General features: G+C 49.2%; 2 protein-coding genes across 8 annotated transcripts in view; both read left to right on the plus strand.

Moving 5' to 3' along the window:
- On the plus strand, positions 1-16050 carry LOC148660079 (FH1/FH2 domain-containing protein 1). Of its 6 annotated transcripts, none has more exons than XM_088634096.1 (10): positions 1-1097; positions 2608-3210; positions 5851-6003; positions 6825-7007; positions 7656-7862; positions 8108-8269; positions 8962-9119; positions 9544-9721; positions 11238-11367; positions 12063-16050. In XM_088634096.1, the coding sequence occupies exons 2-10, from the start codon at positions 2701-2703 to the stop codon at positions 12089-12091; spliced, it is 1710 nt and encodes a 569-aa protein (XP_088490222.1). In that variant the 5' UTR covers positions 1-1097; positions 2608-2700; the 3' UTR covers positions 12092-16050. The 6 variants fall into 6 exon arrangements, with proteins under 6 accessions (XP_088490222.1, XP_088490224.1, XP_088490221.1 ...); XM_088634095.1 differs by having other exon boundaries at positions 3-1097; positions 2429-3210; positions 8926-9119; XM_088634093.1 differs by having other exon boundaries at positions 3-1097; positions 8926-9119.
- Positions 15229-25475, plus strand: part of hnrnpcb (heterogeneous nuclear ribonucleoprotein C b) — a 15873-nt gene continuing 5626 nt past the window's right edge. For both annotated transcript variants that reach the window (XM_088634100.1, XM_088634101.1), the window contains exons 1-3: positions 15229-15372; positions 18905-18938; positions 23506-23681. In XM_088634100.1, coding sequence (XP_088490226.1) covers positions 23677-23681 — 5 coding nt within the window. In that variant the 5' untranslated portion in view covers positions 15229-15372; positions 18905-18938; positions 23506-23676. The remainder of the gene's footprint in view (positions 15373-18904; positions 18939-23505; positions 23682-25475) is intronic.

A 25475-nucleotide genomic window follows, 5' to 3' on the forward strand; every position in this document is an offset into this window, starting at 1 on the left:
CCTGGAGGGGTCAGTGTGTGTGTCTGCAGCAGGGCTGTCCAGTCCTGGTCCTGGAGGGGTCAGTCAGTGTGTCTGCAGCAGGGCTGTCCAGTCCTGGTCCTGGAGGGGTCAGTGAGTGTGTCTGCAGCAGGGCTGTCCAGTCCCGGTCCTGGAGGGGTCAGTGTGTGTGTCTGCAGCAGGGCTGTCCAGTCCCGGTCCTGAAGGGAGATGGTATTTTCTAAATACTGCAGCTAGTAATATTTATGATGTTACTGACCCTTCTCATCTTTATTTCTCATGCAGAATTGATCTCGGCATACGTACTGTTCTACTGCCTGCACTTAACTCATGGGTCCACAATTCTCATCCAGAAGTACAGTATCTCCTCAAAAGAGCTCAGCTTCAGCAACGTGGCTGGACTGCTTGTTCCCCACTGCCAACACTCTTTGTGTGAAGTAACGCCTCCAGTCCTGACTGGAGGATCTCATCCAGCTGGTTCCTGAGAGAAACCTGGGTATTGGCTTCAACATCATGGCAGTTCAGCGTGTTCCACGCTCCCACCACTTTTGGTGAAAAGAAGCAGCTTTCTGAATTCAGCCCTAAATGCTCATTCTTGACTTTCAGATGCATCCTGGGACTTTTTGTGGGTTGACTATTTGCTGCACCTCGGAGTTTTAACTCATCGTGTGCCCTTCATCTCAAAAAACATAACAGAACAAAGAGTTTTCCTGCAACGAGATCTGTTCTCTTTACCTGACCCCCCCCATCTCTCCCCCTCCTTTCGTTCTCTCCATCTCCCGGCCTGCCTTTTGCTCCCAGGTTCAATACGGAATTCTGCTCCAGCCCGGGATCCCCAGCCGCTACCAGGAGTGATCTGCCTGAAGAGGCACAGGAGAAAGAGAGGGTTTACTGAGCCGCCGCTGGACCGAGCCTGACAGCGGGAGAAAGGAAGTTTTGGAAGAGGGTGGGGAGAGATGGGGGGGGCAGATAGCGCAGTTTATAAACACCGGAGGAGCATAATTACAGCACACAGGGTTGATAAGGCAATTGAGGAAAGGGTGCAGCTTCAGTCCCACGCGCTCCTGAGACGAGACGAGAGAAGCCAATACAGACACAGGGTAAGAAAGAGATTAACAAGACACTGGCTGGACACTCCAGTACATTAACACTGCACTGAGAGAGAGGGGTTCATACAGACACACTGACTGACTGGACACTCCAGTACATTAACACTGCACTGAGAGAGAGGGGTTCATACAGACACACTGACTGACTGGACACTCCAGTACATTAACACTGCACTGAGAGAGAGGGGTTCATACAGACACACTGACTGACTGGACACTCCAGTACATTAACACTGCACTGAGAGAGAGGGGTTCATACAGACACACTGACTGACTGGACACTCCAGTACATTAACACTGCACTGAGAGAGAGGGGTTCATACAGACACACTGACTGACTGGACACTCCAGTCCATTAACACTGCACTGAGAGAGAGGGGTTCATACAGACACACTGACTGACTGGACACTCCAGTACATTAACACTGCACTGAGAGAGAGGGGTTCATACAGACACACTGACTGACTGGACACTCCAGTACATTAACACTGCACTGAGAGAGAGGGGTTCATACAGACACACTGACTGACTGGACACTCCAGTCCATTAACACTGCACTGAGAGAGAGGGGTTCATACAGACACACTGACTGGACACTCCAGTACATTAACACTGCACTGAGAGAGAGGGGTTCATACAGACACACTGACTGACTGGACACTCCAGTACATTAACACTGCACTGAGAGAGAGGGGTTCATACAGACACACTGACTGGACACTCCAGTACATTAACACTGCACTGAGAGAGAGGGGTTCATACAGACACACTGACTGACTGGACACTCCAGTACACTAACACTGCACTGAGAGAGAGGGAGAGAGAGTACATTAGTACTAAACTCTGAAAGAGAAGGGAATACTGTCTACTTTGGATGAATCCTTTTTGGAAGTTTCTTTTGCAGTGAATTAGCTGAATTGATCAGGGGTACTCTGTACTGAAATACAGCAAACGTGGATTCCAAGGACAACCAGAGTAATCTGTGGATTGCAATGATAAATCTTGGATTATGAGAATTTTGGATAAAGGATAGTGGCTTTATTGGGCTGTAAATTGTTGTCTTGGATCATACGAACTTTAAAGGATTTATATTAGATAAGATGCAATAACAATCTGGAGTTCTACAGACCTTATTTGGTCGTCTTTAAAGAAGTGAGGTGATTTTTTTGACAGGCTGCAATACAGTAATCTGTGATTCTCAGGGCTGACTTGTTGACCGTGTGGTCAATATTTCAGACTACGATGGAGTAATTTGGTGATCTACGGTTTATAATTGAGAGGTTTTGAATTCTATAGAGTCTAACAGTTATTGTTTCAGTAGGAAATATGCGATGATCTGGGATTCTACAAAGTGCAATATTGTGAGCACATGCCCTATGTGCTCTAGTGAAGTTATCTTGGAATCTACAATCTCAACTTCATGGTCTGATTCTGCCAAGATGGAGGGAGACAGGGCAACATATTGAAATAACTTAAGGGCTAATCGCTTTTCTCTCATAGAGTGGAAAAGGAAGAAAAGAGAAGAAGAGAAGATTAAAAATAGCACCACAAAACTCTTTGGTGTGTGTGTAACAGAAATACAACCGAGACCGGATGAAACCAGGAGACCTCAACTGCACCTCCCCTCCCAGTACTGTCCCTGCTTCCCCTGCATATTCCAACCCCGCCCACACCCCTTCCCCGGACCAATCATGGGGCTGCCATCTGGGACACGCCTCCCGGCTCCGCCTCAACGCCCTGGACTTCTCGGACTTGTGGGACGAAGAAGAGCTGGAACTGGGCAGCACTGAAGAGGAGGAGGGGCCTCCGGCCAGCGACGGGACCGATGAGGCGCGAGAGGGAGGAGTCGGCCCACAATGCCCCCTCCCTCCCCCTCCTCCCCCGCCTCCCCCGGCCCCTCCCTGTCCGGGCGGCCCCCCCCTCCTCCCCAAGGGCCGCACCCTGCGGCTGCACTGGAAGGAGCTGCTGTCTCTGCCAGCTCTGCCCTGCGTCAGCCGGTTCGGACCCCAGACCATCTGGGCGTCTCTGCAGCCCGTCAGCGTGGACGCCGACCAGCTGAGGCAACTGTTCGGCTCCAGGGGCAGCCTGCTGGGCGGCTGGAAGGTGAGTCAGCTCCTTGCATGTGGAGCGTTACATGTGGCCTATTGATTGATTGATTGATTGATTGGTTGGTTGATTGATTGGTTGGTTGATTGATCGATCGATCGATTGATCGGTTGGTTGGTTGGTTGATTGATTGATTGATTGATTGATTGTTTGGTTGATTGATTGGTTGATTGATTGATCAGTCGGTCGGTTGATTGATTGGTTGGTTGGTTGGTTGATTGATTGGTTGGTTGGTTGGTTGATTGATTGATTGATCGATCGATTGATCGGTTGGTTGATTGATTGATTGGTTGGTTGGTTGATTGATGGATTGATTGGTTGGTTGATTGATTGATTGATTGGTTGGTTGGTTGGATGATTGATTGACTGATTGATTGATTGATCGGTTGACTGATTGATTGATTGACTGATTGATTAAAACATAGGTCTGACTCAGGCAGCAGTGGTTAGCATTGCTACCTCACAGCGCTGGGGTCCTGGGTTCCATTCCTGGGGTGCTGTCTGTGTGGAGTCTGTACGTTTCCCCCACGTTCATGTGAGTTTCCTCCAGGAGCTCTGGTTTCCTCCTACACTTCAAAGACATGCTGGTGGGTTAATTGGCTTGGGGGAAAATTGGCCCTGGTGTGAGTGTACATGTTTGTGTCTGAGTGTGTCCTGTGATGGACTGGCGTCCTGTCCAGGGTGTACCCTGCCTTGCGCCTGCTGCCTGCCGGGACAGACTGTAGCTCTCCTGCGACCCTGAGCTGGAAAATCGGTTGAAAATGGTTGGATTGATGGACGTTAGTCTCTCTCTCCATAAAAACATTTAATTGCAAATGTGTAGTGTCTACATATGCTGCATCACAGATATCCATGCATGCACACAAATGTGCCGTATTCTGAACATTGTAGAATGCACCTGAAGAAGGTCCCACAGCCGAAACATTGAGTCACTTCACTTTTCCTTTCAGCAGGACTGTGTGCGGTAGTGCGCTGGCGTTCCCTGTCGGAATTTTGTTCATTTGTCTGGACTGTTGAATGTCAGTCAATAAACTTTCACTGAAGACTTAATGTTCATTCATTGTATCAGTGAAATGGGATCCCCAGGACTGTCTAGAAATATATCAATATGTTCAGTTATACATACAGTGGTATACTGTATGCATCTCCATCCCCATGTGGAATCTCAGCAGGGCAGCTAGGGTCCAAACCAGCTCTGGGGGTTCTGGTACTGTAGATTTGAGGTCCTGTCGTACCTAAAAGTCTCATCTCAGATGAAAATCCAACATCCAGGAGCAGCTCCTTAAGGACTGTGCAAGGTTGTAGCTCTCAGACAGCTTCTTGCTTAAACTCTGCACAAGCAGTACCAACACAGGACCTCTTAGTGTGCTCCATGCACACCTGCCTGATCCCCAAATCCTTCTTTTATTCCACGGATCAGCTGGTTAGTCCATCTGGCTGCGCTGCCCTGCTATTTTTCTACCCATGTGCCATTGCACACACCTGCCAGCTCAGCTCTCCAGCTGCAAGAGGTGGTGGATGCAGGTCACCCCCCGACCGAGTCTTTGGTGACCCCTAGTGGCAGGCCTACAGGTACTGCACCCTCCAGTCCAAATCGCAGGCGGAGGTCTGCTGCACTATGAAAACCTGTGCAAAACAGTGCACAACCGCAGTTCAACACGTTCTTCAGTGGGGGATCCTAAAATTTCAGTGAGTGTGTGTGTGTGCATGTGCCTGCAGCGTACCTTTAGGTATATCTCCAGTCAATCTATCAAAGTTTATTTATCAATGCACGAACAGAACAGCATACAGGGGTGTTGTTGGCAATGAATGGTTAAGAGGACTAGGTTAAGATTACGATAGAATAAAATATACAATTGCAATTTACAATACAGTTACAGATTGTGCGAAAGTGAAACAAGGAGATATGTTCAGGTGGGTAGCTGCGTCAGCATGCGTAGGCTGCAAAGGAACAAGTGATAGGTTTATTCCATGCTGAAAAAAAGAAGAAAGAGAACACAACGTTTCGGCCGTGGAGCCTTCTTCAGGTGCCAAGGAGATATGGTTGGACAGGAGGTATTTAGCACTGTTCATATGTGTCCTGAGAGTGCAAAGTGATGGGAGGGTGGTATTCAAGTATTGAAGGTATTCCAGTACTGTAGGTTGCCATTCGCCAGCGGCTGTTTGGGTAACAGCAGGTGTCTGCTGTGGTCGGCTGTTTAGCAGTCTTATTGCCTGGGGGAAGAAGCTGTTTCGAAGCCTGTTGGTCTTGGTCTGTATACTTCAGTATTGTTTTCTGGATGGTAGTGGAGAGAACAAGGTCCCTGAGGACAGACCTGGCCTTCTTGTTGGGTTCATCTCACAGAGTAGATATCCTCGATGTTCGGTAGCGCAGCCGGTGGTGTTTTGAGCCAGTTTCACCTCCCTCTGGAGTGCCTTGTGCTCTCGGGCGGAGCGGTGACCGTACCAGGCAGTGATGCAGCCGGTTAGGATGCTTTCAGTGGTGCACCTGTAGAAGTTTTAAAGGACGTGTGATGGCATGCCGAACTTATCTGTGTGTCTGTAGGGCTGTACCAGATGTAATGTGTCTGCATACTGTACGCTGTACACGCGTGTGTGTGGCGCTCTGACCGGGCCTGGTGTTTCTCCCTCTCTCAGCCTGCCCCCTGCAGGAAGCAGTGTGTGTCCGTGCTGGACATCAAGCGCAGTAACATCATCAACATCGCGCTGAGCCGCCTGCCGCCCCCCCGCCTCATCACACACGCCATCCTCAGCATGGACAACTGCGTCCTGGACAGGGAGGACATCCAGGTCAGAGGTCATGCCAGCTGGCACACTCACAAAGCCACTGAGTGGCATACCGACTGACTCACTGCCTGACTGGCACACTGCCTGACTGGCACACTGCCTGACTCGCACACTGACTCACTCGCACAGTGACTCACTCACACACTGATCTCACACACTGACATGACTCGCACACTGATCTCACACACTGATCTCACACTGATCTCACACACTGCCTGACTCACACACTGATCTCGCACACTGCCTGACTCACACACTGATCTCACACTGATCTCACACACTGCCTGACTCACACACTGATCTCGCACACTGATCTCACACACTGCCTGACTCACACACTGATCTCGCACACTGCCTGACTCACACACTGATCTCGCACACTGATCTCACACTGCCTGACTCACACACTGATCTCGCACACTGCCTGACTCACACACTGATCTCGCACACTGATCTCACACACTGATCTCACACTGCCTGACTCACACACTGATCTTGCTGACTCACTGACTGACTCACACTCTGACTGCCTGACTCACACACTGATCTGGCTGACTCACTGACCGACTCACTCAGTGACTGACACTCAGAAACACTCACAAAGCCTCTGACTTGCTCACGGAGTAACTCGTCCTGTGCCTGACAACACTCTCACTAACTGGCTGACTATCTGACCCTCTCTCCTGCCCCTGCCTCCCTCTTTAGCACTTTCCATCTGGACAACAGCACCGTTCAGCGGCAGACCCAGTGTGTCAAAATGAACATCTCTCCCCTTGCCCCTGTCCTTGTCTGTCCTCTCCCCTCCTTGCCCTCTCTCTCAGTAGAGGCTGCAGTCCCTGGTGCCCACTGAGGAAGAGCTGACTCTGATCCGGGAGGCCCAGCGCGCAACCTCCTCCTCGCCCCTGGCGCCAGCCGAGCTCTGCCTGCTCACGCTGGGCTCTGTGCCGCACCTGAGCCCCAGGCTTGATCTCTGGGCCTTCACTCTGGACTACGACACCCTTGAGAGAGTAAGGAGTGAGAGTGTGAAAGACCAGTGGATTTTTATATATTCAGACTGTGTATGTATTTATGCATGTATTTGTGTTTGTGACTGGTGAGAAGGGATGGGAGACACAGTGAGTGAAGAGATTACAGAATCCCTCAGTCATAAATACACAATAAAGCAAGACAGGAGACACAATGAGAGAGGAAATGACAGAGAATCCCATAGTAATGCACATACACAATGGGACAGGAGACAAGGTGAGAGAGAGAGGAGATAGCCGAGAATCCCTCAGTAATAAACACGCAGAATAGGACAGGAGACAAAGTAACAGAGAGGAGATAATCAGGAATCCCTCAGTGTTAAACACACACAACAGGACAGGAGACACAATGAGAGAGTGAGGAGATGACAGAGAATCCTTCAGTAATAAACACACACAACAGGACAGGAGACACAGTGAGAGTGAGAGGAGATAACAGAGAATCCCTCAGTAACAAACACACACAAGAGGACAGGAGACACAGCGAGGGAGAGGAGATCACAGAGAATCCCTCAGTTACAAACACACACAAGAGGACAGGAGACAGAGGGAGGGAGAGGAGATCACAGAGACTGAGTCTACACAGTATAAACAAACAGTATGTCACGCCTCCCCTCTCCCGTTGCCTAGGAAATAGCAGAGCCTCTCTTCCACCTCAAACTAGCCATGGAGCAGCTGGCCAGCAACCAGACCTTCCGCCATATCCTAGCAACCGTGCTCGCCATCGGCAACTTCCTCAACGGGGGCAAGGTGAGGAGGCAGGGCAGATGCTCAGTCACTACCGGGATCGACAGGAAGAGCAGCCCCTGTGCGAGATGTACAACTGTGATCTGGGTGGTAAAAATGAAGTGTTACCACATTTTACAGGAATTTAGCTTGGATGGCCCCTGCAGAACCACATTTACACAGTGCTTGAAATGCTTTCCCTCTGAGTGCTTTTAGCAAGACTCATTCAGATAGGACAACTCACAGAGGAATATATACCAAGGCACTAACAGGCAGCCATATTGGGTGTAGGCCGCAGGAGAGACAGACTGTAGGTATGAACTCACGGCCTCTCTACCTTCTCTCTCTCTCGTTAGGCACGGGGGTTTGAGCTGGGGTACCTTGGGAAGCTGGCACAGGTACGAGACACTGCCAGCCGCCAGCCGCTGCTCCACCACACCTGCACCTTCCTGCTGGACACCTACCCACAATGCACTGACCTGTACTCTGAGATCACCGCTGTCGCCAAGGCGGCCAAGGTACCTGTCAGTTTGTGTCACCCCCGTGCAGTGTTAATGTACTGGAGTGTCCAGTCAGTCAGTGTGTCTGTATGAACCCCTCTCTCTCAGTGCAGTGTTAATGTACTGGAGTGTCCAGCCAGTCAGTGTGTCTGTATGAACCCCTCTCTCTCAGTGCAGTGTTAATGTACTGGAGTGTCCAGTCAGTCAGTGTGTCTGTATGAACCCCTCTCTCTCAGTGCAGTGTTAGTGTACTGGAGTGTCCAGTCAGTCAGTGTGTCTGTATGAACCCCTCTCTCTCAGTGCAGTGTTAATGTACTGGAGTGTCCAGCCAGTCAGTGTGTCTGTATGAACCCCTCTCTCTCAGTGCAGTGTTAATGGACTGGAGTGTCCAGTCAGTCAGTGTGTCTGTATGAACCCCTCTCTCTCAGTGCAGTGTTAATGTACTGGAGTGTCCAGTCAGTCAGTGTGTCTGTATGAACCCCTCTCTCTCAGTGCAGTGTTAATGTACTGGAGTGCCCAGTCAGTGTGTCTGTATGAACCCCTCTCTCAGTGCAGTGTTAATGTACTGGAGTGTCCAGTCAGTGTGTCTGTATGAACCCCTCTCTCTCAGTGCAGTGTTAATGGACTGGAGTGTCCAGTCAGTCAGTGTGTCTGTATTAACCCCCCTCTCTCAGTGTGATTATTCACAGGTACAGTCCAATCTGACCCAGTTACAGAACCGCTGCAAGGCGTCCTGGGAGCAGCTGCACTGGATGAAGCGTGATGGCAGGGGAGAGGAAGCAGTGAGGACTCAGCTTCCAGAGTTCCTGAGGGATTGTGAGGAGAGACTGGCTGTACTGAGGGCTGTGTGCCGGAGAGTCACCAACAGGTACAGCACTGGGTGCACACTGAACACTGGCGCTCTGTATATAACTGACACTGAACACTGGCCTTTGTGTATAACTGACACTGAACACTGGCCTTTGTGTATAACTGACACTGAACACTGGCCCTCCATGTATAACTGACTCCACTCACTCTGTCCCAATCCCACTCCCTCTCTCTCCCAATCCCACCCCCTCTGTCCCAATCCCTCTCCCTCTCTCTCCCAATCCCTCTCCCCCTCTGTCCCAATCCCACCCCCTCTCTCCCAATCCCACCCCCTCTGTCCCAATCCCTCACCCCCTCTGTCCCAATCCCGCTCCCTCTCTATTCCAATCCCACTCCCTCTCTCTTTCAACCCCACTCTCTCTGTCCCAATCCCACTCCTTCTGTCCCAATCCCAATGCCATGTTCTCTCCCTGTGGCTGCAGGTTCCACTCCTTCCTGCTGTTCCTGGGGTACAGTAGCACTGCAGTGAGGAGCATCTGCCCGGAGGCATTCTGCAAAACGGTCAGCGACTTCTCCCTGGAGTACCGCAGCGCCCGTCTGGCCATCCTGCAGCAGAGAGAGCGTCTGCCAGCCTCCACGCACTCACGCTCACAGTCACTGGTGTGCAGATCTCCGTGACCCTCACACACACACTCGCACTTACAATCACTGGTGTGCAGATCTCCGTGACCCTCACACACACACTCGCACTTACAATCACTGGTGTGCAGATCTCCGTGACCCTCACACACACACTCGCACTTACAATCACTGGTGTGCAGATCTCCGTGACCCTCACACACACACTCGCACTTACAATCACTGGTGTGCAGATCTCCGTGACACGCACACACACACTCGCACTTACAATCACTGGTGTGCAGATCTCCGTGACCCTCACACACGCACTCGCACTTACGATCACTGGTGTGCGGATCTCCGTGACACGCACACACTCATGCTCACAGTCACTGGTGCGCAGATCTCCGTGACGCACACACATGCACACTTGCGCTGACAGTCAGTGGTGCACAGATCTCCGTGATGCACACACACATGCACACTCTCGCTCACATTCACTGGTGCGCAGATCTCCTTGATGCTCACACACACACACTCGAGCTCACAGTCACTGGTGATTCAGAACTCTGCTGAACACTTTTCACAGTCACCAGTGTGTGGATCTCCACAATGCACGCACACACACCCTGCCTTGAGGGTGGGGCATGTGGGTGGACCACTAGGATCCAGTTTGATGAACAGGGAGTTGGGGTCACCATGGTTGAAAACAGGGGAGGATTTGAACGAGAAAACACAGAAATAAAACAGCTGGAAATTTCCATACTTTGCATATCGAATGAGCAGGCTTGTTCAGAGCAAATATGAAAACAGCTTGGAGCAAGACTGCTCCACTTGGGACATAAAGAGGATTTCCTGAAATTGAAGGTATTTGGTTGGAGAGGGGCAAATGACGTGATGTATTGTTCCCCTATTTCTGATTTTCTGGGCCTGTCCTTTCCCCGTGGAAGGACGGTCATTTCCAGATTCTGCCACTAGGGGCCGCCACATGGGCCTTTAACTGATGAACACGAAGGAATATAAAATAGTCTCACTAATGGCATTCTTCACGAATTATTTGCAACGCTACTTCTGGTGGGGGTTTAACTAGTGGGGTGTTAGTGTGCGTAAGGGTGTGTCGCTGGGAAATAACTGATGATCAGGCGTTCATCGTCTGGCTGAGAGGATAGTAGTTTAAAGTACTTTCAGTAACAGAAGATGAAGTTCTGTTTTCTGATGTATTATTAGATAGAGATCTTCTCTTTGGTTGTGGTAAGACCTTTTTAAAAAAAACAGGAAGGAAGGGCCCCCTGGACTGGTCTGATTTCTGTGTGACAGTATCGACAGCCTCGCTGCCAGAACCAGGGACTTCTCACACAATAGCAACAGGACGCTGCCCACTGGCCCGCGTCCGTCAGAGAGGATGATAGGATAGGAGGCGGGAGCACTGAGATTCGCACTCACCCGGGGCACCGGTTTCCCATGACCACCCACGCTGTGCTCGGTGAGCTGTGGAGCCAGAGCACGAGACAGTCTTTACCGTAGCCACGCACTCACATGTGCTGTCCCCCTCTCTCAGGGCGCCCCGGGCCCCACACAGGCTCTCCAGCATCACCGCGAGATGGAGGAGGTGCTGAGGACGCCTGAGCCGAGCCCCCGCCTGGACCTCTCCCTGCCCCGCTCCCGCAGCAAGAGGACAGAGCCGACGGGTAGCTTCTGATTCACGTCAGAGTTTACCAAGAGAAATTAGGACTGTAGACTCTAAACAAACAATGCCAGCAGCCATATCACCCTGCAGCTCCCAGCTGGCAGCCCCACTGGAGCTCAGCAGGTGTGAGCCTGGTCAGTACCTGGATGGGAGACTCCTGGGAAAGCTAAGGCTGCTGCTGGAAGAGGTGTTAGTGGGGCCAGTAAGGGGCGCTCACCCTGCGGTCTGTGTGAGTCCTAATCCCTTAGTACAGTGACAGGGACACTATACTGTAAAAAAGGCCAATTTTCTTGGTATGAAATATAAAACGGAGTCTGACTCTCTGGTCATTAAAAATCCCAGGATGTTTCTCAAACAGAGTAGGGGTGTTACCCCAGTGACCCGGCCAAATTTCACCTTTTACCAGTAATGGCCTCCTAATAATCCCCATCTCTGAACTGGCTTCATCACTCTGCTCTCCTCCCCACTGAGAGCTGGTGTGTGGGGAGAGTACTGGAGCATCATCCAGGTGGGGCTGCACATTGGTGGTGGTGGAGGGGAGTCCCCATTACCTGTAAATCGCTCTGAGTGGAGTGTCCAGAAAAGCGCTATAGAAGTGTAATGCATATTATTATTTAAACCAGCTGATCGCTGACGAGAGAGGAAGAGTTCAACTGTGTGTGGGAGAGGAGGCTGACCTCACTGTCTGTCCCACAGGCTCTCTGCCTCGGAAACTGAAGTGGTGACGCCAGCAGGGATTCTCCCAGGCCTGACCTCTGACCTCTCAGCGGACATACTGATGGCAGCCCCTTAACTCTCCTGACCCTCCCCTCTCTTGCGCTCCGCCTCCCCCTGGGCTCTTGAGATGGTAGTCGCCAACAAAGCCCCTAAAACGACGAGCCCCGAGCACGTTCTCCCAGTATTGCTGACCAACATGACTCCTCTTCTGCGCTGAGCGCCTGTCTTTACAGAAACACCAGAAAAAACTTTACTGAAACATCAGGGAAAAGAAGGGCTGCTCATGCTAAACTGTCAGTAATTTACTGAGCAAAGCAAAATCCCTCCAGCCAGGAGCAGATGGAGATCCTGTCTTCGGATGAGACATAAAAATAGTACAGTGCTGTCCACTATAGTAGTAGAGTGCAGTGCTCTATAGTGATATGGCACCCTATGGTACAGTGCTGTACACTATAGGAGTAGAGTGCAGTGCTCTATAGTGATATGGCACCCTATGGTACAGTGCTGTACACTATAGGAGTAGAGTGCAGTGCTCTATAGTAATATAGCACACTATGGTACAGTGCTGTACACTATACTAGTAGAGTGCAGTACTCTATAGTGATATAGTAACCTATGGTACAGTGCTGTACATTATAGTATTAGAGTACAGTGCTCTATAGTGATATAGCACCCTATGGTACAGTGCTGTACACTATAGTATTAGAGTGCAGTACTCTATAGTGATAAAGTAACCTATGGTACAGTGCTGTACACTATAGTAGTTCGCCAGAGTGATATAGTAACCTCCTCCTCCTTCTCTGTTCTTCAGATGGGATGTAAAACCGAGGGGAGTTACCCTGGTATCCTGGCCAAATTTCTCCTTGTTCTTTACCAATCATGGCCTCCTAATAATCCCCCTCTCTGAACTGACTTCATCCCTCTGCTCTCCTCCCCACTGAGAGCTGGTGTGTGGTGAGAGTACTGGAGCATCATCCAGGTGGGACTGCACACTGGTGGTGATAGTGGGATTCCCCATGACCTGAAAATTGCTCTGAGTGGAGTGTGCAGAAAAGGTGCTATAGAAGTGTAAGGAATTATTATGATTAATTCTATCCCCAGTGCTGTTCCTGGAGGGTCAGTGTACCTCAGGGTTTTCCTTCCAGTTTGACTCTGACTGAACTGGACCAGCCGCTGCTCCTCAGAGCCCACTGCGCCCCCTGCAGGGCGAGGACAGGGAACTGCTCCCCGGGGGGTACTTGTAGAGGACACGCTTAAATGCTTAAATCACAGCTCTACACCGACGTGCGCGCCGCCTGGTATACACACTTCGCAAACAGCACACAGAGATGACTCCGGAATAGCACTTCAATGTCCAGAACCAGCTATTTTCGAACTGCCTCTTCCAGTCCAGGGTCGCAGGGCGGCCAGAGCCTACCCCAGCAGGCAGCAGGCTCAAGGCAGGGTACACCCTGGACGGGACACCAGTCCATCACAGGGCACACACACACACACCCTGGACAGGACACCAGTCCATCACAGGGCACACACACACGGACACACTCTCACACCGGGACCAGTTTTCCTCGAAGGCAATTAACCTCCTAGTATGCCTTTATGAACGAGCTGCCTTACAATTTTGAGGACATTTCATTTTCAGAAGAGAGTTGTTCAAGCACAGTGAATCTGTAGTGCTGGCTTTGCTGTTGTACTTTCAATGTACAGAACAGGATCTCTGAGAGCTCTAGTTGTAGTAAGATACTGCTAATATAAGGGAGTAGGGCAGTAGGGTTGCTCAGCGTGGTTGTATTGTAATAGTCTGGATAATGAGTATGAGGATGAAGATCTCTGGTTTACCTCTGGTTTATGTTATTTTTTTTTTAAGTTGCAAACATTAAGGTGTATTTATTACCTTGCTGTTTCTCTGGTATGTATTGTGTGCACTATATTTTTCTATATGTAGTAAAGCTGACTGGGAAAAAAATAAAAGTATGTCTTTAGAAAACCCATGTGAACACAGGAGAACATACAAACTCCACACAGATGGCACCCCAGGCCCAGAATTGAACCTGTGGGAAGGCACAAAAATGCCACCATCCTGCCCTCGGCATGCTCGTGTACTTTGGTTATATCCAGCTGCCAGGAACTGAAGTGATCGGCATTAACGTCCCACCAAACCCGATAAACGCCGCATCGTCTCCACTCCGCATCAGCGCACTGCCGGTGGGTGTTTTCACTGCTTTCTTCTCTGTCCAGATGTAACGTTGCGGGAGCGTTGCTGTTACTGACGTTACGTCTGTGGCGAAGGCGGCTCTGCCAGACATGGCCGACAGTAACACACGCCACCGGGCCGTCCCCTGCGGCCTGCTGTCCCTGACCCGGAGGGCACCCCGGCTCCGGCAGGCGGCGCTACACCGATGGCTTTTTGTTACGTCTCATAAACGAACCCCTTGAAGTTAAATGAAAAAATATGCCAACATATCATGTCAATGCCGACATATTTTCCCTGATTTACCACGTATCGCATCACGTATTGTTGTTGTGTCTGGTCGGGGACTCAAAGACGCGAAACGGCGTCGCTGTTCAGAAAATCGCCAGCATCGGCAGCGGCGGGGAATTCAATTATTCCTCCGCTGCAGTTATTTTGTAGTAGCTCTTCAGAACTCGTGTTAGAAAGAAAAGATAATAAATTTAAATTGCACGACCGTTTCTGGCCGTTCAAAGGCAAGATTAAAGAAAAGTCTGCCCTTTATAAAACCGTTCGGGATCAACTTATGTGACCATTTCGCCACCTCAACTCCAAGTGCGAAACCGCTGGCTTTAGACGGACGGAAAACGATCATTTGTAAGGAGAGAGAACCTTTTACTCGAAGGGATTTTGCAGGAGCACAAATTGTTTGGGCCGCACAATGATTGGCGTGTGAAGAAACCAATAGTTTCAGGTAAACGAAGTCAGAGGCGGGACGAGGCCCCGATTTCCGCCCCTCCACTTGACTGACGTCCGACACCACCAAGGGCAGCCAAGGTCCTTTCCCGGGAGGCGGTGACGTCAGTAGAAATCGACATCTCCAAGGAGCAATTACCGACGGGAACGGAGTGGGCGGGCCCCGAGGCCGACCAATAGGATGGAAGCAGGCACGGCGGAGGGGGAGGGAGCTCGGAGTAGCGACCGCCATTTCGCGAGAGGAGCTCGAGCGTCGGCGGTTCTCAGAGAACAGAGACTTTATAGGGAGAGAAATTGAGCACAAAAAGAGAAAGCCGTCGACTTTTGTTACATTTTTAAAAAACAAAACAATTAATAAAGCCCCTGGTGAGTATTTTGATTTGGAAAAGCCTTTGGGTTTTTTTGCTAACTTTGTGAAATATTTTGGATTTTTATTTTTTTTTCAGGTGGCTGAAACGGAGGTGGTTTGTTGTTGACTGTTAAAAACCGCGAAAGCTACGCTGTGTTTTACACGTCTGCTGCAGTTTTTTGCGATTTCTTTTTAAAGAAAGTCTCCTCCTTTAAGCAAACAAAAAAAAACAGATTTTTCCTATAACCACTGGCGTTGTAACCTTTTTACTTTCATTTTTATTTTTTCCCCCAAAGCCGGCGTCGTGTTGGTCAGCGGTTCGTGGCTGGATTGGTGTTAAATATCTTTTTCTTTTTGCTTTATTTTTCCCGTCATTTTTAATTTAAGAAAGTTTCAGGGTGAATATGGGTTGGAAATTTTTAATTTTTCTCATTTTTGGTGCGTTTGTGCGGAGTGTGGGCTTTGCTTTAAGACTGTGGTGATGCATTTTTAAAGAGGTGTTTTTTTTTCGGCAAGAAGCATTATGGTGGCGATTTTCAAAGAAGGACTTTAAAATAAACTTTATTTTTTGGCGGCAGCGAGGACAGGACTGAAAAAAAGATCCGATCATGTAATGTTTTTTTTTCTCTTAAAAAAGAAACGTCTGGAATCTATATTTAAATACACGGAGCAATAATAAAGTTATGTCGTGCAAACTTTGGGATTTTGGTTTTTTTTGACGCGTTTTAATCTCAGGCGTGAGGTTGACTCGGGTGTCTTTTTATAGTCCTTGATCTCGTAAATCAGAAAGCAGGTAGTAGTAAATGGCGGATTACTGTAGCACTGCGCAAATCGGGCATGAAGCTTCCCAGCAGGCGCGCCGCTTCGCCGGTGCTTTTTAATAGACCTTTTCCAGGTCGTACCCAGGAAACGCACAGCGATCTTGTTTGTAATAGTTCCCCACAGCCTTAAACCATTAAAGCCCGGAGCGATCACGTTGCCCGAACACGTTTGAGGGCCGGGTGTCGTCATTTAACGAGATCCCTCGGGTCGCTTCTCTTCATGGCGGTGGCATCGATGTGTTTGTCATTTGGCTGGTTTTTCTCTTGAAATCTGTAGTGCCGGTAAGCGAGCATCTGCCTGCTTTCCAAGTATCAAGTTTCAGGGTGTGTGCGGTATTGCCTCCTGTTTTGTGAAGGGATTTGAAACGCGTTTTAATCATGGCCGAAGAGATTTTTTTTAAGTGTTGCGAGGTCAACAGATCGAATCCTGCGCGGGGAAGGGTGTTGGTTTACCATGTCGTGATGCACAGTCTGGTCCTAAATCTACTCTGTTGATGCAAGAGTGTATGAAGGTGAATTTGAAGTTCTCAGCAAGGCGCTCAGTATTGGGTCGTACTCGGTGATTTCTAAACCTCTGAAGCATCAATATAGCGTAAGTTTCACGCACGGCTATTCCAGGGGTCATCACGTCCAGTCCTGGTATCTAATCCAGGTTTTCATCTGGTCGGAACTCCTAGTCCCTTAACTGAAAGCTCAGTTTTGATTGTTCCTGTCTTGATAGGGTTGTTTTTTTATAGCTTTGTTCATGCTATTTGTAAGAGCCGAGTTTGCTGGCTGTGGTTTTTCACTGTGATTCTCCAGAACAGCAGTCTTGTTTTCCAGCAGGAGGTTGTGCCTGGAAGGACTCAGGGGACATTGGCTGGCTTTGCACCGTGCTCTGAGCCCCTGTGGGCCAGAGGAGTTCAAGGGGAGCATTCCAGTTTGCTCAAGGCCTTAGAGCAGTTAAACTGGTCCCAGTAAGCTAAAAATGGGTCTCGTTAAGAGGCAGGTTGAAATAGAAGCTTGCAGATACCCCCCCTCCAATAACTGTTGAATTTTCTGAATTAAGGGGATTCTTGTTCTCAAGTGGTGAGGTTTTGTTCCTGTTCTGTAAAGTTCCTCTAGTGAACTGCCTGTTGTTGGGCCCTCAGGTAACGTTTTTTGACCTAGGTTTGATGCTTGATTGGAGCTCTCCATGACCAGGGTCTTGGGTGGGTGGGTGGTGCTAAGATTCTGAGGTTAAACTTAGTATGAGTTTTAACTTTTTGATGCTAAACTTCTTGATTGCTTTCTCTGCTGTAGACCCTAGGTAGTTTTGTCTACTTGCTTCAGCTTGAATAATTAAGGTTTAAAAGAGAAGGTACCTCGGGTTGTTAAGTAGGCATTAGGTGCCATGGTTATAATGGTATTAAATGATTGATCACTGCACTGTGACTTGTAAAGCCGACCCGAGATGGGGGGTAGAAAGTTGGCTTTGTTCCCCTTCCTCCTGTCCCCCAGTTTGTCAGAGCCAGGTCGGGTTTCCGCCCTCTGTTCCCGCTGAAGATCCAGGAGCCTGTGAACTCCAGGCCGTTCCTGTTCTCACCGCCCCCCTCTGGCCTCCTGATGCCTTCGCAGGGCCCTCGTGTGGAGGGGTCTCTGGGGGTGTGGATGAGCTGTAATATGCCACGAGAATAATCCACCTAAAATGAGTGGCCTGTGTGAAGGTGCTCTTGTGCCAAATCTTAAACTTCCTTGTGCGAGATGGTGATGATGATGAGGTCCTTTTGCAATCGCAGGAAACAAAGGGTTGTGCTTGGCTTGTCTTTATGCTTGTCTGTTTTTTAAATGTTTCAGAAATGTCCCCCCCCAACTTGTTTAACGCTTTCCTCTCCCCCCCCCGCCCCCACGTTCGCAGGCTGCAGTCCCCTGAAACGTTAGGGGGCTAAACTTCGCTCAACAGAACTGGCTGGGAAGAAGATGTTTGGTGTTCAATAGAATAATGTAAAGCAAAAGGGTCAAAATCCCATTTCTTAACAGAACCTCTTTTTAGGATTTCTGAAACCCGTTCCAGGTGCTCGAGCTCGTGCTAAACTGGGCACGCAAAGCTGACGGCCTGCCCGCATGTCTCAGGCTTGGAGATGAGACCACTCGCAGGGCAGCCAGATGCCCCTTCGCTTGTTTCTGTGTTTCTTTAAAGCTCCCGGACTTCCTGCAGACAAAGCAGGAAAGTGGACATCGCCCCCTTGCAAGTACAATTGTTTGAACAAGGCAGCATAGATGACGATGGTGGGGGGGGGGGTCGGTATACCCCTCCCTCTCTCCCTCCCCTGGACGTGTGCAACCCCCCCCGGGCGCGTTCGGGCCTGAGCTCTCTCCTGGCAGCTCTGCGGTGGTCTTGTCTCCAGCTTCTGCAGAGCTCCTGGAAGAGGCAGAGTTGGTGCCTGGGTCCACAGGCCCCCCCCTCCGTGCCCCCCTCGCCCTTTCACAGCGTCGAGTATTCTGGCGCCTTGCCGGTCTTTGGAGAAATGGATCCAAAGCAGGTAGCGAGGTGTCAGCCCAGCCTTTCAAGGAGAGAGGGTGTAGACGTGCATGTTCACCCATAGGGGGCAGCAAACCCGCTGTTTGCCCCCTCCCTGCCGTTTTTTTCATCCTGTTTCTCGGAAGAGTTTTGTTATTGTTAAAAACACTGTTGCCATCCTTTTCTAATTCAGTCTTTTTTTGTGTTTCTCCCCCCCTCCTTTTTTGTTTTATTTTTTTATTTTTTCAGTTTTTGCGGCCACATTTTTGATCAGCGGCGATCCGTAAGTTTTCTCCATGTTTTTTTGCTCCACTTCTCATGTCAGATTAGTTTTTAGATTTTTGTCGAATTTCCTCCCCTCCTTCTCCTCCTCCTCCTCCTCCTCCTCCTCCCCCCTCCCGCCCCCATTAAACTGCTGGTATTTTTTTCTGCTCTCGTTTCAATTTGAGTGAAATGATGCTGTCGTCACCGTAGTTCTGTGATCAGTTTTTGTACGTTTTCAGTTTTGCACTTTGAAGGTTTTTTGTCTGAATTCTGACTTGAACTTCTCCGTGCCTTCCTGTTTTTATCTGTTTTTTGTCAACTGCTGTTTTTTTTTTTTAAGCTGGCAGTCGATCTGCCCCAGAATAGGTAGGATCTGCATGTCTTTACAGTTCTGTCTTCAGTTGGCTCAGGTCCTTGGGCCTCCACCCTCCCTGTCCTGGTTTACTAGAGCACGCCTGGTGTCGCTGGCTGCTCCTGAATAGTGTTGTTGAGCAATGGTGATCTTCACATACGCAGCATTGCGAATAATTCAGAAACAAGTGGAAAGTAGGCTCACTTCATAAGTTTGGGAGCTGCCTTTGCCCCCTGTTGTCCAGGCTGGTCCCCAGCCCCCCCCCCCCCAGTGTCACAGCTCCCCACAGTGCAATTATAATAGGCTCAAGTTGCACAGGTGAGAGGTGTGTGGACTTTAAAATGGCTGTCTGGAGCAGGAACACTACAGCACAACACCCCACTTGCGGCTGAGGCTGTGCACAGGGGTTGGTGAAGTGACCCGCAGTCAGCCTGGACCTGAGGCTCTGGTCTAAGCCCAGCTGACTGCGGGTCACTTCCCCACCCCCTGTGCACAGCCTCAGCTGCAAGTGGGGTGTGGTGCTGTAGTGTGGGACAGCCCTGTCTTTGAAGAGAGGGGGAGAGCTTTCCTGCTCGTTTCACAGACAGCGCTCGGGGGGACCGGTGACCGCTGAAGCGCTGTACCTGAGGTTATGGGGAGCTCTGGGCTGGGTACTCTTCTGGACCATGAAGACACCTCCCCGACAGACTGGGGGTCCTCTCTAGAAGTGCCCGTCCGTAGTGTGCGCCCTCCCTGTCGGAAACCAGGCTCTCCCAGCGTGCTCTGCAGATCAAGAGCTGGAGAGCCCGTGGTAGAGCTGGTTTGGCGCTCTGTGGTCCCCGGCCCTGCCTGACCGGGCCGCAGCGATGAGCAGGGTCGGGAGCGTTCGGGCAGGGTTCCCTGCCGCTCGGGGGCGAAGCGGCAGACCTTTGAGACGTCCTGAGCCGTGCAGTGTGCCGCGGAGCCCGCGCTCCCGCACTCTCCCCAGCCTGCCTGCCACCTGGGGCCCCTGCGGGCCCCTGAGATACTGTGATAAGAAAACTGAAAACCAAGACATCTCCTACCAGGGCAGAGGCGAAGAACAGTTCTGTAGTGATCGCAAACCCTCACCTTCAGATTGAAGTAGGTGGATGAGCTGGGTTGAGATTGGCAATGAATTGCAGTATTGCCAAATTAGGGTTTAAACCAAACCCTTATCAATCAATTGCAGTATTGCCAAATTAGGGTTTAAACCAAACCCTTATCAATGAATTGCAATATTGCCAAATTAGGGTTTAAACCAAACCCTTATCAATGAATTGCAGTATTGCCAAATTAGGGTTTAAACCAAACCCTTATCAATAAATTGCAATATTGCCAAATTAGGGTTTAAACCAAACCCTTATCAATGAATTGCAATATTGCCAAATTAGGGTTTAAACCAAACCCTTATCAATGAATTGCAGTATTGCCAAATTAGGGTTTAAACCATACCCTTATCAATGAATTGCAGTATTGCCAAATTAGGGTTAAACACAAACCCTTATCAAGGAATTGTAGTATTGTTAAAAAGCTAACCGTGAGCAAGACATTTTTAATGCCAAAATGGTTTGAAGCTGAACTTGGAAGAAAAGGGTACACTTGCCTCTAGGTGACCCTCTGCTTCATCCTCCCACACCCACATATCAGAGGCAGAGTTATTGTGCCAGATATCCCACCCAGGGGGCGTGTGTGTCTGCCACCAGCAGCAGCAGCAGCAGCCTGATGCTCTGATAAGAGCCACTTCTTTTCCCCTGCAGGGTTCTGAGAGAGGTACATTGTGGGGAGGAACGTTTTCCTGCTGGAAGGCATCACTCTCAAATGCCGACACATTCCAACTCTCCGAGCTTTACAAAGCAGTGGGAGCTGCAGAGAGGTTTCCCCTGTGGTAAACAGCCAGTAGGACAGGCGATGTTTCCCCAGTCCCTCAGTAACGCACATAATAGTTCAAGTAGGTGGCTGCATCGGCATCTGCAGGCTGCAAAGGTTAACAAGTGTATTCCATGCTGAAAAGAGAAGAAAAACAATGTCGACACCCAAAGAAGGCTCCACAGCCGAAACGTTTTCTTTTCTGTTTCTTAATAACCCTTTACTTGTTTGTTTTCAATCTGCATAATAGGACAGGTGAGAGAGGGTAACGGGATACACGTGCATGCCATAGGGGAGGACCAGATGAATAAAACCGCCACCTCCTGCTCCCTTGTCTAATAGGCAGTGTTCATTTTCATTCCCTGTTAACAACTTTGTGTTCACAGATTTTCTTGCAGTTTTTTTATATTTTGGAGTATCCTTTTTTTTTTTTTTGAAGATGGGGAATCAAGAAAACACCTGTGATATAAAGATTTGCAGGAAACTTTTTTTTTGTTCTCCTCCTGATGGAAGGGATACCTTTAGGGCAACGAACAGTCATACAGTTGCTCCATTGCTAATTGAACGTTACAAACCTGCAGGCAGCGTAGCACATTACACAGAGAGGTCTGACTGCCTGGGCGAAGCAGTGTTAAACCTGTAGTGAGGCTGGCCTTAAAACAACGCAGCTGCTTTTGAAAACTGGGTGCTGGGGAGCCAGTGAAGTATGGCAGGCAGGCACACTCCAATGACCTTGAGGTACATGTTCCTGTCGGCGCTGCACCAACAGTGGTCAGTCAGCCAGTACATTGTTTACTGTCAGGCTGAGTCTGTGTACTCAAGTCATGGTGGACACCAGCAGTGGTCAGTCAGCCAGTACAGTGTCCAGTGTCAGGCTGAGTCTGTGTACTCAAGTCATGGTGGACACCAGCAGTGGTCAGTCAGTACAGTGTCCAGTGTCAGGCTGTCTGTGTACGCAAGTCATTGTGGACACCAGCAGTGGTCAGTCAGCCAGTACAGTGTCCAGTGTCAGGCTGAGTCTGTGTACTCAAGTCATGGTGGACACCAGCAGTGGTCAGTCTGAGCCAGTACAGTGTCCAGTGTCAGGCTGAGTCTGTGTACTCAAGTCATGGTGGACACCAGCAGTGTTCAGTCTGAGGCAGTACAGTGTCCAGTGTCAGGCTGAGTCTGTGTACTCAAGTCATGGTGTACACCAGCAGTGGTCAGTCTGAGCCAGTACAGTGTCCAGTGTCAGGCTGAGTCTGTGTACTCAAGTCATGGTGGACACCAGCAGTGGTCAGTCAGTCAGTACAGTGTCCAGTGTCAGGCAGAGTCTGTGTACTCAGGTCATCGTGGGCAGTGGGCAGTCTGAGCCAGTGCAGTGACCTCTGGAGTCCTCATTCGTGGGAACACTTCTATGTGAATCAAATTTCTTTCATCCACAGCGCTCGGTTTTCATCAGCTGATCGAACAGGCTCACTAAGAGAAAGTGTATATTGAGATTGGTTGACATCTAGATGAGAAGGATTCCGTTCTGCCTTTTTTCTTTTTTTTTTATGAGTCCTCTGCCCTCTCCAGGGACTTGGGCGATATTCTGTTCTTGCATTTTTTCTGGGTTTTTCGTTTTTCCCCCAAAATCTGACCTGTGAGACAGAAGGGCATAGACAGCCCAATCCCAGGGTGTTGCGCCTAGGAACACGCTCTGCGCCTGTCCGAAGGAAGCAAGGTTTTTGGTCTCGAAAGGATGTTTTCTTTCACGTGTCTGAGACTTTTTTTCACCCAGACATCATCACAGCTGCTGATAAACCTGATTTTCTACCTTTCTTTTAGGTGGAAAGGAAGGGAACACTCTTTCCCTGAAGGCAAAAAAAAAGATGAAAAATTGTAAATAAAGGGGGTTGGGAAAAGTTCTGAGCCAAACCTGGAGGGAAACTCCGAAAGAGATGTTGTTCAGCTATTCATTGTCCTTGCAGAGCAGACTTTATTCAGCCAGATTACCAGTCACGCTTTCCTTACTTGATTAATACCAGTCCTTTGTCCATCATCCATAGGCTGTAATGGATAAAATTAAATTAACATTGTGGTGACGAAGAGCATCGGGACTGCTGAAGCAACAGGAATTCATAAAGCTCATTTTGTGAACGTTCTCTGTCATCCGCAAACGTGATAAAAAAATAGATTTTCTTCTGTAAAACAAATCATGAAAAACTTAACAGTGACCTCCACTTCTGTGACTGGGCTGTTTGAGATACTGTCTGCTCTCCAAGGGCTATGTAGCTGCCCACAGCAAAGCTGATTGGCAGTTTTCTTCAGAGCTTTTCTCCAGCCATTCCCCAAATCTCAATTTTTTTTAAAAAAAGGTACTGAGGTGTGTTCTGTGTCGCCTCAGTGACGTTGTTGTGGAGCGCTGCATTCTGGGAAGCAGGCGCCGGAGCTGCTGGGAATTGTAGTCCAGCAGAAAGCGAGACACAGGCCGTGTCCCTATAGCGCTGATCGCCCTCTCACACACACAGCCCCATTCCAGACTGAGAGAGAGAGGACTGCCCACCAGTGCAAAGCCATGAAGTGAGTCACAATTAACACCACCTATTATATTTCCACTGTATATGACCCCACTGTGATATCTGACCCCGCCCCATCAGTACTATAGCCCCAATGTTATTATCACAACAGATTGTAACTGTTTACTCTACTGTTATTACTGCAGCTTTATTATATCTACCACAAAGTATTGCTAACATTACTGTAGCCTTCATATCTTTCTCAGACCCCAAAATATTAGTGAACCTTACTGTCTTTTCTGGAGTCTTAATGTGTAACCACACTTTTCTGAATCCCAGTTTATGAATGTAGCCCCCAGTATATTGCTGTGTCTCTGGATAACTACTGTCGTGTTCGCTGTAGTATAACTCGGGTTTAATTGATGTAGCCCTAAAATGTTCCTGTGGTAATCGAGAATGTTCTATAAGCAGCCTTGAACTCTTTACTGTAGCACCTCTACGTTATTAAAAGGCCAGTTTTAAAGTTGTGCTATGTTTTATAACTCTCAAGTTCATTATTATCATCCTTGCATGTAACTGTAGCTCCACTGGTTTTATAGCAGCCTCTGTTTAATTTTTACCCTGCCCCATGGGAAGTATTTGTAATGTCGTCAGATTTTTTCAATCTGGTGATTCTGCATTTGAAACAAGCTACAGGCCTGTGATGCTTTTTTTTCCCTCAGTCATGTCTAAAATGCAGGAAGGAATTCTCAAATCTCAGGATAATTGAGTACTTGGAAACTTGGACCCTGTGTTACTGAAAACTGGTTTGGCCATCACACGCATAGGCCTCAATGACTTCTCTGTTCAGCTGTTTACAGAGTGTATCTGATCCTCTCAGTGAGGGCAGAAAACAACAGATGCTGCATTCATCCAAGTTATTTTTAAAAAGCCTGTGACCCTTTTGACTACAGTCTTCTACTGTCTCAACACCAGATTATCCCCCATCCCGTTTCTTCCATGACAGCGCTACCTTCCTATCTAACAGGCTGACCCCAGCCTGCTAACTTACACGACTGTATGCGACTCTCCCCCCTGCCCATGGGTGCCAGCAGCACCCTTGAAGTAGATCTCCTCGCCCACCAGATCAGCACGGGCCCAGAGGCTTCTGACTTTGGGCCCTTTTCCCCTTACTAATGAATGAATGAAGGACTAATTCAGTCATGCAGTACCTCTAAGTCATGCTGCTCTAATAGGACAGCCCCGGTCTCTTATCCCCCAAATTCACTATCATTCTAGTGTTCCCGCCCAGTCCTGTGGGCTTTGGATTTTATAGTAATCTTGGTATATCGGATAAAACCATAAGTCTACAAAGGAGCAGCCTTGTAGTCCCCCATATCATAGGTGTGTCACTGTGATCCCACTGTTTGTTAAAATCCCCACAGTACTGTTACAGCACAAGGACGGCATTGAATTATACAGCTCTGCCGCCACATGACAAAAAAACAGCTCGAGCGTTTGCTTTTTTTATCTGGATTTTTTGTTCACCCTCCAGTTTTGTGATTTCTAACCGTTAAGGGTTTGGGGCTTTATCTGAAGAGCGTGCTTATGACAGCTGTCCGCCACAGTGCGCTCTATAGCGTAGGGGTGTCCTGGCGGAGTGAGGTGTCAGTAGCTTGTGGCGGGGCTGTTATATCTCAAGACCCGTGCCCACGTCAGGGCTGTTACACCTGCAGGAGAGGAAGGCCTGAACAACACAGGGCCATCGGAGAGTTCCAGGCAGGCAATAATTGCCTGTCCCTTCACCCTGGCTTCATCCCAGCCAAAGTTTCATTTTGTTAGAAACTCCTGGTGATTTTAACAAGCGCAGGAAGAGAGA

The sequence above is a fragment of the Lepisosteus platostomus genome, chromosome 6 (genome assembly GCF_059453375.1).
Source record: "Lepisosteus platostomus isolate fLepPlt1 chromosome 6, fLepPlt1.hap1, whole genome shotgun sequence".
NCBI classification, from domain to species: domain Eukaryota; kingdom Metazoa; phylum Chordata; class Actinopteri; order Semionotiformes; family Lepisosteidae; genus Lepisosteus; species Lepisosteus platostomus.

Bases quoted from the DNA above. Each gene is read 5' to 3' on its own strand.
- LOC148660079 (XM_088634095.1), top strand. From the start codon at position 2,701: ATGAAACCAGGAGACCTCAACTGCACCTCCCCTCCCAGTACTGTCCCT. The intron at 3,211-5,850 runs GTGAGTCAGCTC...TCCCTCTCTCAG, and splicing joins GCCTGCTGGGCGGCTGGAAG to CCTGCCCCCTGCAGGAAGCA. The intron at 9,722-11,237 runs GTGTGCAGATCT...CCCCTCTCTCAG, and splicing joins ACTCACGCTCACAGTCACTG to GGCGCCCCGGGCCCCACACA.